Source organism: Nothoprocta perdicaria, unplaced genomic scaffold (genome assembly GCF_003342845.1).
Source record: "Nothoprocta perdicaria isolate Ctin4 unplaced genomic scaffold, notPer1 scaffold_234, whole genome shotgun sequence".
Classification (NCBI taxonomy): Eukaryota; Metazoa; Chordata; class Aves; order Tinamiformes; family Tinamidae; genus Nothoprocta; species Nothoprocta perdicaria.
In genome coordinates, this window is record NW_020455460.1 from 174,211 (window position 1) to 185,772 (window position 11,562).

Consider the following 11,562-nt stretch of genomic DNA (forward strand, 5'->3'; position numbering starts at 1 on the left):
TGCTGCTCTGTCCCCCGCCCCGCGACTCGGTGGTTCCGGCTGGCTCGGTCCGCGTGCTGCTCTGTCCCCCGCCCCGCGACTCGGTGGTTCCGGCTCTAGGCGCCGCTCTGTCCCGCGCGGCGCCGCTCCTTGGTTGGCGGCGCTTCCGCTTCCGGGCGCGGTCCCGCGTGCGCGCGGGGCGATGCGGCCGCTCACGGAGGCGGAGACGCGCGCGGTGTTCGAGAAGCTCGGGAAATAGTGAGGAACCGGGACCGGGACCGGAACCGGAACCGGAACCGGAACCGGAGCGGGGGGGGGAACGGGGACCGGGACCGGACCGGGGGGAACCGGACCGGGGAACGCGGCCCGGGCCGGGGGGCAGGAGGTTGTGAGGAACCTGGACTGGACCGGCGTGGGGAGGGAGCGGGGCCGGGGCCGGACCGGGGGGTGGGAGCGGGACCGAGGGGATCCCGGGGCGGAGGGACCGGGACTGGGCGGGGGCAGCAGGTTCGGGGGGCCCGGGGGGCTGTGAGGGGCGGGGGGGTGACAGGGACAACAGCCGGACGGGGCGCGGGGGCCCTGGAGGCTCCGGGGGTCCCGGGGGTCCCGGGGGTCCCGGGGGCTCCAGGCGCCCACGGCCTCCGCGCAGCATCGGCGAGAACATCCAGCTGCTGGTGGAGCGGCCGGACGGCACCTACTGCTTCCGCCTGCACCGCGACCGCGTCTACTACGCGAGGTGGGTGCCGGGGKGCGGGGGGCGCGGGCGCCGCGCAGCCGCCGCAGCCCCCGCGCTCTCCCGCAGCGAGAAGCTGCTCAAGGCRGCCGCCAGCGTCCCGCGCGAGAGCCTCGTGGCGCTCGGCACCTGCTTCGGCAAGTTCACCAAGACACAGAAGTTCCGCCTCAGCGTCACCGCCCTCGACTTCCTCGCGCCCTACGCCAAGGTGGGAGCTGGCGGCGGCCGCGGCGCCCCCGGCCCCCCGGCCCGGCGCCCCTCACGCCGCTGCCCCCCGCAGCACAAGGTGTGGGTGAAGCCGGGCTCCGAGCAGTCCTTCCTCTACGGCAACCACGTGCTGAAGTCGGGCCTGGGCCGCATCACGGAGAACACGGCGCAGTACCAGGGCGTCGTGGTCTACTCCATGGCCGACGTGCCGCTGGTGAGCGGGCGGCGCCGAGGGGCCGGGGCGCCGCTGCCGCGGAGCCGCCCCCAGCGCTGCCGCTGTCCCCCCCGCCCAGGGCTTCGGCGTGGCGGCCAAGTCCACGCAGGACTGCAGGAAGGTCGACCCCATGGCCATCGTGGTGTTCCACCAGGCCGACGTGGGCGAGTACGTGCGCAGCGAGGACACGCTCACCTAGGGCAGCGCCGCGCGGGGCCGGCCCRGACGCGGGGCCGGACTCTGGGACTGGCCCTGCGAGCACAGCCCGGCGCTCCCCGCCACCGCGGCCCTCTTTGCATAAAACCCTTTTCCTTTTGTAAACTGCGTCTTGTCTCGGATCGGGGAGAGAAGGGTCGGTCCTTACCCCCCCAGGTGCYTTTGGGGGAAATCAGGCTCCGAATTCACCTGCCGCGGGTCACTGTTGGGTGGTGACACCCACAGGGTGGGTGCACAGGGAAAAGGCACCGTGTCTGGTTAAGCACGTGGGCTTCCCAGGGAGGCAGCCCCTGTTCTCTGCTTCCTGGCCGGGAGGGGGGGACGGGAGCTTCCCAGCGGGAAGGACACGCAGCCCTCGGCTCGCAGGGGCTGCAGCCAGCGCGCCGTTGCTGCCGGGGGGCCCTGGGGGGAGAGGCGCCCCAGGCCTCCAGCCTTGGAGAGCAGCGGGGTGCAACAAACAGCCCCCAACACACACAAGGGTAGGGCGGTTACTGCAAGCTTTTTTCCCTTCAAACGATGCCCACAGAGCTGCGGGCAGAAGCGGGCGCAGGAGCCGCTCGCTGCCCCCAGCCCGGCGCGGGAGCCGCGCGGGGCCGGGGCGCGCGGCACCCCTAGCAGCGGGGCCGGCTCRCGGGCGGCACCGCGAAGAGCCGCTTGAGGAAGCAGAGCTGCAGCGCCCCGGAGAGCAGGATGAGGCAGCTCTGCGCCAGCGACCAGCAGTTCACGTAGTGGTGGTTGGACTCGAGCAGGAAGGAGTCGGCCGCTTTCCGCATGCGGGCGAAGTTGTAGAAGCGCCACATGTGGAAGATGCGGATGTCCAGCTTGCGCATGCTGACCTGCGGCGCGGCCGGAGCGCGGCCCGTGGGCACCCGGCCCCTCGGGGACCCCAGCCCCTCCCCGGATGAAGCTGCTCTGCCCGCTCTTGCTGTTGTCCTCAGCTCCAGCCCAGTTCTGGGTCCGGTTTCAGAGCCCCCGTGGCAGTGGTGACACCTACCTCAATGGCATCCAGGGTGTCATTGAGCTGCCTCTTCTCCTCGTGCTCCTCCGTGCCGAAGCCCTGGTAGTACACGCCGAAGCTGAGATAAACCTGCATGAAGCCGAAGTGGTTGTGCTGGTTGTCCAGGCAGAGCTGGTAAAAACCTGCAGAGAAAAGGAGGATTTKGGGTCCAGAGGAGACCAGCAGCTGATGGGCAGAGCCGGCCCCTCGCGCACTCTCATCCCAGCCCTGGGGGAGCGAGACACGAGCGTGGGGTCAGGTTGGTCCTTCAGGATGTTTTGCCCAAGCTGGGGGCTCAGAGGTGACCCCGGCTGGGTGTTTGCCGCCCTTGGGCATCAGTGGTCATCGGAGATCGGACATCGCTGCCCCCAGCCCTCCCCGCGCTCCAGCCGCCCGGAGGGGAGCAGCGCGACCGGGACCTGTCTCCTGTGTTGGGAAGTTGATCTGTCCTCGCACGTGCTGGGAAGAGCCGAGGCGGGCGCCGCTGGGGCCGCTCACGGTGGCCAGGACCTGCCTGCTGCTCGCCATGCCGGACGCGCGCTGCACCTGCGGGGGGACGGAGGGGACGGGAGGGACGCGGTGGCTCTGGTCCACCCTGTGGGCGGCTCCGTGTCCAGCACCGAACCAGCGCCGGGCGGCTCTGCCTCCAGCACATCCCCGCCGGAGGCGGCCGAGGGGCCGCGGCGCCCGCGCTCACCTCGTAGCTGAAGAAGAAGCTGCCGCTCTGGTGCGCGAACTGCCAGAAGCACTCGCTGCTGCCGGCGGGCACCACGACGGCGAAGTCGTAGCGGTCGGCGCCGCGGAACAGGGGCTCCTCGCTGCTCCCGCCCAGCGGCTCCGTGCGGGGGCAGCGTGCGGGGCTCGGCAGCCCCAGGGCCAGCAGYGCCCACAGCCACATGCTGCTCGGAGCGCGGGCGCCGCGTGGGCACCGAGGTGGCGGCGGGTAATCATTAACCGTGACGGCGGCGATGGGAGCCGCTTGGAACGGGCAGCACTGCTCAAGGTGATGCCCAGCCGCGCCGCCCACCGCGGCTGTGCCAAGGCTGAGCCAAACCCCTGTGCCGAGGGGCTGCTGCCCCAGTGCCGCCGTCCCCAGCAGCTCCCGTGCGCRCGGCCAGCCCCGCTCTGCAGGGTCCCTGTCACAGCAGGCACAGAGGCAGCAGCTGAGCTACAGGGCCCGCACGCAGCCCCCGAGCAGGGTGCTCGAGGCCCCTTCCCTGCCCTCGCACACGGCTGCRAGGCCGCCCTTGGGCAGGGGAGACCGCCCTTGGGCAGGGGATCCGGCTCTGCCCCTCACGGCACCGGGTTTTCCTTCCGCAGGGACAGGCACTTCCTCACCACTGGCACTCAGTGCCCAGCTTCTAGGCCACAGAAAGCTGGATCCTGGAACAGGAGAGGCYGGAATGGGGCTCCCCAAGCGCCACAGTCCCGGTCCCCCGAGGCGGCCGCAGCGCAGGAGCTGGGAGAGCAGAGCGGGAGGGCAGGGAGCAGAGGCCGGGGCCGCTCGCTGCAGCAGCTGCTGCTCTCTGTGAAGGACGCGCCAGGAGCAGGTGTTTCCCAAGGGATTTCTCCCCAGCCCTTGGGCAGCAGCAGGGCCCCGGGCAGCATTTCCCGAGCTGCCGCGGAGCAGGGAGCTCAGCACCAGTCACCGCTGGTGAGGGCAGGAGGAGCTAAGAGCTCAGGCCCTGTGCCCTGCAGCCCTGGCTCTCGGCGCCTGCAGCCGCGGGCACGAGGGCAGCCGCSCTCCCAGAGCCCAGCGAGCACCAGCCACAGAACTGCACGGGGGCAGCCAGGCCCTGCCTCCCCGCAGCCCACCGGGAAGCAGAGGCCGCTGTCACCGYGTCCCCAGCCTCCATGGGGAGCCCCACGGCCCAGGGGTGGTGCATACCCAGGACACCCAGGCCCTCTGTGCCCCAACACCCTCCGTTCCACCCCGACACACACGGCTGTGCTTCACACCTGCACCCAGCACGAGAACAACTTTATTTCACAGAACACTGTTCAGAAATGAGTCCGTCTCCCGCGCTAGGCGGCAAGCAGCAGCTCGGCCGTCGCACACCGGCAGCGAGCGCGGCGGGGAGGCGGCGCCAGGCAGCTGCAGTTCCTCCAAGACAGGATCAAAAGCACTAAACACCGAAACTTTTAACGTGGGAATGATCAATACCTAATACTGAAATAAAAAACAGGCATTTGTCAAAACCTCAAKAATCTTGAGGGGAGGGTGGGGGAGAGAAATTCCCACTTGCAAGCTACATATTTACAAAGCAGAGAGAAATGTAAAAAAAGAAAGAACAAATCACCTTGCCAAATTTCTTACCACAGAATCTCTGGGACTGCCTTCTGCCCCTCGCGAGAGGGACAGAGTGCAGACAAAAAAAAAATAAAGAAAAAACCACACAAGCAGTTTAAGACAAATTAAAACATATAAAAATAGCCACTGATTTGACAGCATCTGAGCAGAGAAAACTTTCATTTTGGCAGCMCACGAAGCTGAAATCCAGTCTGCAAAGGCTGCAGATGGAAGAGAGTCTCACTCCAGGCCACGTCTGAGTAACTGGCCATCAGGCTGAACAGCTTCTGCCAACTGCAGATGTAAACGTGGCAGCTACAGCGAGAAAGAGAAGGCACCTCATTCCCATTGAACACCAGTGCTGTCTGCTGCAGGGCTCTCCAGCACCAAGTAGCCCAGCAGCCACCAGCAGCCCTCAGGGAAGGGCGCTGGAACCTCTCTGCTGTTATCGTTCTGGTCCATCTTGCAAAGGCAAAGAAAGGTTCTGCTTTGAAGCTCCCTGGGCTTCCACTTCTAGAGGATTCCCAGCTTCTTCATGGTCCGCCAGCGATCCTTGATCATCACTGCTGTGCGGTTCTGGAAGGGATACTTCTGGCAAATGGACTTCCATCTGCCCTCCCCAAACTTCTTCACTCCTTCCTTGATCCACTCACTCTCCTGGATTGTCCATTTCTACAAAGAAGTAGGTGAGCAACATGGTGACCAACACACAGCAGTTTCAGGAGGGAGTTGCACCTGTGCAAGGCACTGCACTATCCCCTCTCCTCCCCGGCATTTATCTTTTACTCTACAATCTGTTCCAGTAGCAGGGAGAAAAGGCACGGATTCCAAGGCATACACAGCCTTCAGTGTCACAAATAAAGAAAACACTAGTTCAGCTCTGCAGTCCCCCTACATTCTTGTACTGAGATTAAACAGAAAGAATTGCAGGAAGTGATGCAGGGAACAAAGTGCTACATTGTGCACAGCAGCACAAAAGCAGTTATTTCCCCAAAATCAAGGGAAAGGGTTGCTAAAAGCACCTGACCTTGGAGCTCTTGGATGGCCACAGCTGCTGTGTGCACATCTCACACAGACAAGAGCCTCTCTGGGGCTTGGGGACACAGCAGGTCCTGTTCCTGACCACGTGCATCAAGGAGAAGGACTTTCCTCAGGTACTAGTGCCAGGGCACGTGGGTGGCACACAAGGCTTTAGCCAAAGTGCCCTGGCTCTAGCAGAGAAACTCGAGCCTGCTCTGCACATGCAAGGAGCTGCACAACTCGGATCCAGTAAATACCACTCTTCAGCACAGTGCCTTGTGCTGCTAGTGCAGCAGCTTGCCCAGCCCTGGTGACCCGTGTGCTGCCAGGCAGCGGTGTGAGCTTCAGGAGAGCCCCCACACAGCCCATCTGAGATCAGCTGCCAGCCCGCTCTGCTGCAGGCCATGTTCTCACGTGGGACGTACAGAGAGGGCTCAAGAGCTCCACATTACCTGCTTCTTGGAACCGAAGACCGTAGAGTTGTGGCTGTTCGTCTCAAGTGACACTGAAAAACAGATCAAGTGAGTTATGGAGGTAAGAGACCTCCTGCAGACACTGCCCTTGGCTCGAGTGCAGAACTGGGCAGCTAGTTACAACAAAGAGATTAACAGAGAGAGCAGTAGTGAAACTGGACCCCTTTATCCCCCCCCCTTTTCTGCAGCTACAGCATTCACAGCCTTTCTATTTCAAGGCATTAATTGCCTTGCCATTAACTGACCCAAAAGGGATCAATTTTGGTTTTAAGTAGCTAGTATGTTGAGGAGAATGGGAGCATCCATCCAGAAAGCAGCTACATTGTGCTTTAAAGCTGGAACCGAGATGTTCCAGAGCCTCATCCACTTCTTTCCACCGTCATTGTCAGCTAAGCTGTGCATCTAGCTGCAAAGCGAACTGGACTGGAAACTTGGTCTGTCTGAAAAGGTAAACTGACCTTCGCTTCACAGCAGTAAAAGCAGGAATTGGGCAAGCTGCAGGATGTAACGATCAGAACTACAAGTTAAGGATAATTATTCTGAAACTTGAGGAGGAGTTCCTGGTATGCATTTCAGATTAGAGGTACGGTTGTTTTCTCAGGCTTTCCATGTTTCTAGTTTCAACAGGGAAGGCAGGAAGCCAGCCATRAATGAGCCACCAAGCCAGGGTTATCAGCTACCACCTGCCACAGGGATTCTGTTCTTACCTGCATCTGCGAACAGGTCATCCTCCTCGCTCCAAACATCTTTTCCTTGTTCAGCAAATGAGCTGTTCCACCTTGCTTTGGAGAGCCTGAAAACAAGCAAGCATGGATTGCAGCTGGGAGCTAGGGAAAGATTTGTTCTAGTCAACTACCCAGCAACGCAAAGGGCTCCCAGGAGAAGCCACAGCAGATGGGCTGCAACTCGCGTGCAGCACAGAGGAGCAGGGCAGCTTGTCCAGCCCTGACGCAGTAGCTACACCTGCCACCTCCTGCATTCCCACAATCCCTCTGAGTCCCAAACTGGATGCAGCTCGCATCCAATTCTCAAATGGCACAATCTATTTTGTGATCAGTATTTGCAGAAATGTATCTGGATTTACTACATAATTAAGCACCTATAGCAAACAATAACAGCTAGACTTCCCTGACAAGAGCTTAACAGCTCAGTGCAGAAACCCTGAGTATTCTCAAGCAGCATTTAATTCTCATCATGTCACTACCAACACTACTGCAATCAACTGAGCTACGGGGGCATCTCACCGAGACCAAGTGCCAGCACTCAAACACAGCCCTGGGAGATGAAATTAGATGTTTTAAAAATATTGTAAAAGTTTTGCTGGTGGCTACCATATAGGATATAAACAAAATCATTTATGATCACAGCAAAAGAGTTGCTCTTTGTTTTCACTTAACAAGTTGCATATTTTAGCTTCTCTTTCTTGTACATAAACATTTAAAAACAAGACTTCAGCAGAGATGCATAGGATCAGTTAAAGCCTCTGGAAAGACATCTATCATTGGCAACCAGCAACCTGTATGAAAACACACAATACCTGTGATACTCCCATTGGAATCACTTCCAATACTAACCACAAGTCCGACTCAGTACAAGTCGAAGCAGGATCGTTTTCTCAGCTCCATTACCACCTACCAGTTAACTACTCGGCCAACAGACCATTTACCTCATCCAGTTGTATCTATATTAGTAGACAAAGATGGTCAATATCTTGAATCAAAGATAAAAGGTTTTTGTTGTTTACTCTACCAACACCAGCTCTGTCAAAACACTGAGTGCAGAATATACCACAAGAGACGGGCTTCATACTTGAGATTTTTAGTAGACCCAGGCTGGTCATGCGATTTCTGAGCAGGTCTGGAAGCAGAAGATACAACTGGCTCCTGGGATGAGTCTGGGCTCTCACTCAACTCGCTGCACTGGCTCTCCTGCTCCATGACCAGTTTGCTTATGGTCAACAAGCGTTTGCCCTTATGGGGTGTTTCAGGAGGCTCTGAGATCTCAGAATCTTGATTCTCCACTTCTTTCCGTTTCTTGGTTCTGTGGGATACAGAAGGAGATAGTTGCTTGGGGAAAGAAATGTCTGTTTCATCCAGTTTGGTGAAGAGCGCATCAGAATCCTGGGAGTCCGACAGAATCTTGAAGGCTTCTCTCAGAACAGAAATCCCATATGTGGTTACACTTCCAGAGGGCTGCCTACAAAATAAACAGAACCAAGCAGCTTGTAAAGACTTCACCAAGGCAGCTCCACCTCCCCTAAACCAGGCGCTCCCCCTAATGCTGGGACCAGCAACAATTCACTCTGTCCCTAGGGTGCAGGATCTATGAAGGACTTCCCTGCTCCTGAAACAGGGCACCGCTTGGCCAGCGCCCCGGCAAGCGGCTCTGCCGAAGAGGCCAGCACTACCTGCTAGAGAGCAGCCAGGCATCCTCCTGGGATTGAGACTAATGGGCTGATTAGCCACGGACTGTGGCAAAAATCTGTGTCTTTAAGGAAAAACTCCTTGCTGGGCCTGCTTGGGTGAACCTTCAGGAAAATGGAGTTGCCTGGACAGAGCAAAAGAGCCCTCAAAAGAAAACTGCTGCCAAATGTCATCTGTAGCAGAGAGAGAGAATTCCCTGCCCACCTTTCTGAGTTCTTGGAGGACACTTCCACAGGTTCTGGAGCTGCTGCTGCTGGTTCTTTAGATATTTCCATGGGCTCTTGAGACTCTTCCAAGATATTAGCTGCTGTTTCTACACGCTCAGGAGTTACTGCTTGGTTCTCTGCCCCTTCTGCAGACGTGGGAGCTCCTGCCAYATCCTGTGCTCTTTCTGCAGGCTTGGGAGTACCTGGTGGGTCTGGCAGTCCATTTGCAGGCTCAGGAGCTGCTGCTGGGCATTTTGGTTCTTCAGCACACTCTGAATTGAACATTTTTTTCACCATCTTGGACAGATAAAAAAACATATAACCATTATAAAAATGATCCCATGTAATGTCATTTAATTTTATCCTRTTCTAAAAGTCTCTTAAGCAGTTGGAATTGATTTTAGGTACAAAGCTAACGACTATCAATTAAAAATTGTAACATAGTTTGAAGAAATATTCAAAGGCTTGACTAAATTTAAACTACTGTGGAGCTGGCCCCTTGTTAAGCAGGTGCCAAATTCTGAAAGTCATTAATGAAAGCTACATTAAAGCCAAACTAGTGCACAGCACCATTTCCTGGAAAGCCAGACCTGCATCTCATGCCATTTTTCTCCTGCCCCAGCAGCGGGCGCAGGACGACCAGCCAGGTCACCAGGGCAGACACGCACCGTTACCAGCAACGGCTCCGAATCATCCACATAGATCTCCACAAACTGGAACATGCTGTGCTGAAAACTCTTGTAAGAGAAGTTGGTGATCACTGGATGAGCCAAATTCCTCTCCCGGATAATATTGAGAAACTCTGTCTTCATTTTCTGGGCAAGAGATAAGAATATCCAAATAAATACAAGAGATACAAACAACAAATTCAGGAATTAGGATATGGACAAAGATTAGGCTTTTCCTATTCCACACTCTCCAAGCCCAACTAAGTCACACCAATATAGGATTGGGAAAAGGCTGTAGGAGCAGGAGATCCATCTTGTTTCAAGAGATCTGACATTTGTGTCCCGGTGCCCAAGACACTGCACTGCCTAGAGATATAAAAATGGGAAACTTTGTGCTTTGCAGAACCAGCCCTTCCTTGGATGGAACTCCTGCTCCATACAGAACTTCAGTTTGCCTTGAGCCACAAGGCTGTTTTGCCTGAGGGACCCATGAAGGTAAGTGAAGGTACAAGAGTCAGAGAAAGGGAGTTCTGAAGTGACTGACAACATGAAATTTAAATGCCAAGTGGCCAAGGGTTCTTCTTTCCATGAGGATTTGTTACTTTTTCATCACTCTGATCCTTTCTCCCTTTTTCAGATATCCATAGGAGGCAGGGGACACATTCAGAACAACTCAGATGTGCTGCCAGAGCCCATAAAACACCAGCCCACTCCAAAACCGTCGCCTCTYGTTCAGTGACACTCACCTGGCTTATGGGAGTCTTCCCCATGTGTCTCCTGATGATTTTAGAGGCTTTATCAAACTCTCCATTTTTGATGCAAACTATAACAGCCTACGGAAGAGAAAGAACAGCAATTTCTTTGCTACGCATCTGTAATCAAACCCCTGCTATGATTTGTCATGGAATATCATTCTTTTTGTCATTTAAAGAAAACTATTCTAAGACATAGGCATGGCATTTATTAAAAAAAATAGCCACAGAAACATACATAAAATATATTCTACTTTGTCCTTTCTACTTTCAATTCACCTCTGGCAGAGCCAGGCTCAAGTAGGTCTGTATTTTCAGAGCAGCATATTCCCAAAAGAGTAATAAAACAAGATAATAAAGGTGCAAAAACAAGATAACAAAAGTCAGAGGGGAAAAAAAAAGCCTTGGTGCACAGGGTCTATAGACACACGTAATCAACCTGTATGTGAATATAGGAATATTGCTGATAACACCATTTGTTTCACTAAACTCTGTACAATGCAACGTGTAAATAATTTTCAAAAAGTCCCATTATGCAGCAATTCTGAGCACTCTGTGCCTATGCCTAAATAGGGCTCAGATGAAAAATGCTAATGTTTTTAGCATATTAATGATAAAGGAAAAATAAACAGGGCCTTACAGCTTCTTTCACCATTTTCTGGATAGATTCCATCGTCTTTTCGGCCACGGAGAACTCTTTCTGGATGAGCTCCAGAATACCAATCGCCGACTCAAGAGGGGTCAGTTCTGACTCCTTATCAAAGGTGCAGTCTGCAACAACAATTCACRCGTGTTGTTCACACACAGATGCCCTAGAGAGAACTTACCGAAGGCAAGCTGCTTCCTCTGCTCGGTTTGACAGCAAACTCCAGCGTAGACGAAGGGGAAATGAGAACGGATGCTGCATGGTGCTGAAAGCACCAGCGTGCTGGAGCCCCCCTGCAAATAGGGATGGCCACGGACCCCCTCCCCCCACCCCCCGCGGGGTGCCCCCCAAACGAAGCCCYCCTCCCCAAAAGGGCAGTTCTGACGGGCGGAGGAGCCGCGCGGGGCCGCAGGAGCGGCAGGAACGGGAGCCAGGCTGGCTCTGCCGCTCGGGCCGGGCCTCGCGGGGGCCGCCGCTCCGCGCTGAGCCCAAGGACCCTCCCCGGGCCCCTGCCCCACGCCGCGCGGGCACCCACCGAGGTTCTCGCCCTCCTCGATGCGCGACAGGAACTGCATGACGCGCAGCAGCTTCGCCACCGCCGGCTCCTTCTCGAGCGGCCGCACGAGCAGCGCTGCGGGGCGACAGGCGGGTCAGGCCGCCCCTTGGGGCCTCCTGCGCCGTCTCCCTCCCTACCCAGCCCCGTTCCCCCCCGCAGGGCTCGGTTCCGGCCCCCCCGGG

At 56.9% G+C, this 11,562-nt stretch overlaps 3 protein-coding genes across 3 annotated transcripts; 1 reads left to right on the forward strand and 2 right to left on the reverse strand.

Moving 5' to 3' along the window:
- Positions 1 to 181: 181 nt before the first annotated feature.
- Positions 182 to 1,441, forward strand: NIP7 (NIP7, nucleolar pre-rRNA processing protein). The gene is made up of 5 exons (XM_026039633.1): positions 182 to 237; positions 629 to 715; positions 782 to 920; positions 993 to 1,133; positions 1,213 to 1,441. The coding sequence occupies exons 1-5, from the start codon at positions 182 to 184 to the stop codon at positions 1,330 to 1,332; spliced, it is 543 nt and encodes a 180-aa protein (XP_025895418.1). The 3' UTR covers positions 1,333 to 1,441.
- A 519-nt stretch (positions 1,442 to 1,960) lies between these two features.
- TMED6 (transmembrane p24 trafficking protein 6) lies at positions 1,961 to 3,244 on the reverse strand. Its single transcript, XM_026039632.1, has 4 exons — positions 3,044 to 3,244; positions 2,766 to 2,892; positions 2,344 to 2,489; positions 1,961 to 2,185 (listed from the first exon to the last, which is right to left on the reverse strand). The coding sequence occupies exons 1-4, from the start codon at positions 3,242 to 3,244 to the stop codon at positions 1,961 to 1,963; spliced, it is 699 nt and encodes a 232-aa protein (XP_025895417.1).
- A 1,239-nt stretch (positions 3,245 to 4,483) lies between these two features.
- Positions 4,484 to 11,472, reverse strand: TERF2 (telomeric repeat binding factor 2). Its single transcript, XM_026039586.1, has 9 exons — positions 11,360 to 11,472; positions 10,819 to 10,949; positions 10,173 to 10,259; positions 9,427 to 9,573; positions 8,757 to 9,055; positions 7,939 to 8,325; positions 6,837 to 6,922; positions 6,109 to 6,161; positions 4,484 to 5,308 (listed from the first exon to the last, which is right to left on the reverse strand). The coding sequence occupies exons 1-9, from the start codon at positions 11,397 to 11,399 to the stop codon at positions 5,150 to 5,152; spliced, it is 1,389 nt and encodes a 462-aa protein (XP_025895371.1). The 5' UTR covers positions 11,400 to 11,472; the 3' UTR covers positions 4,484 to 5,149.
- Between the last annotated feature and the right edge of the window lie 90 nt (positions 11,473 to 11,562).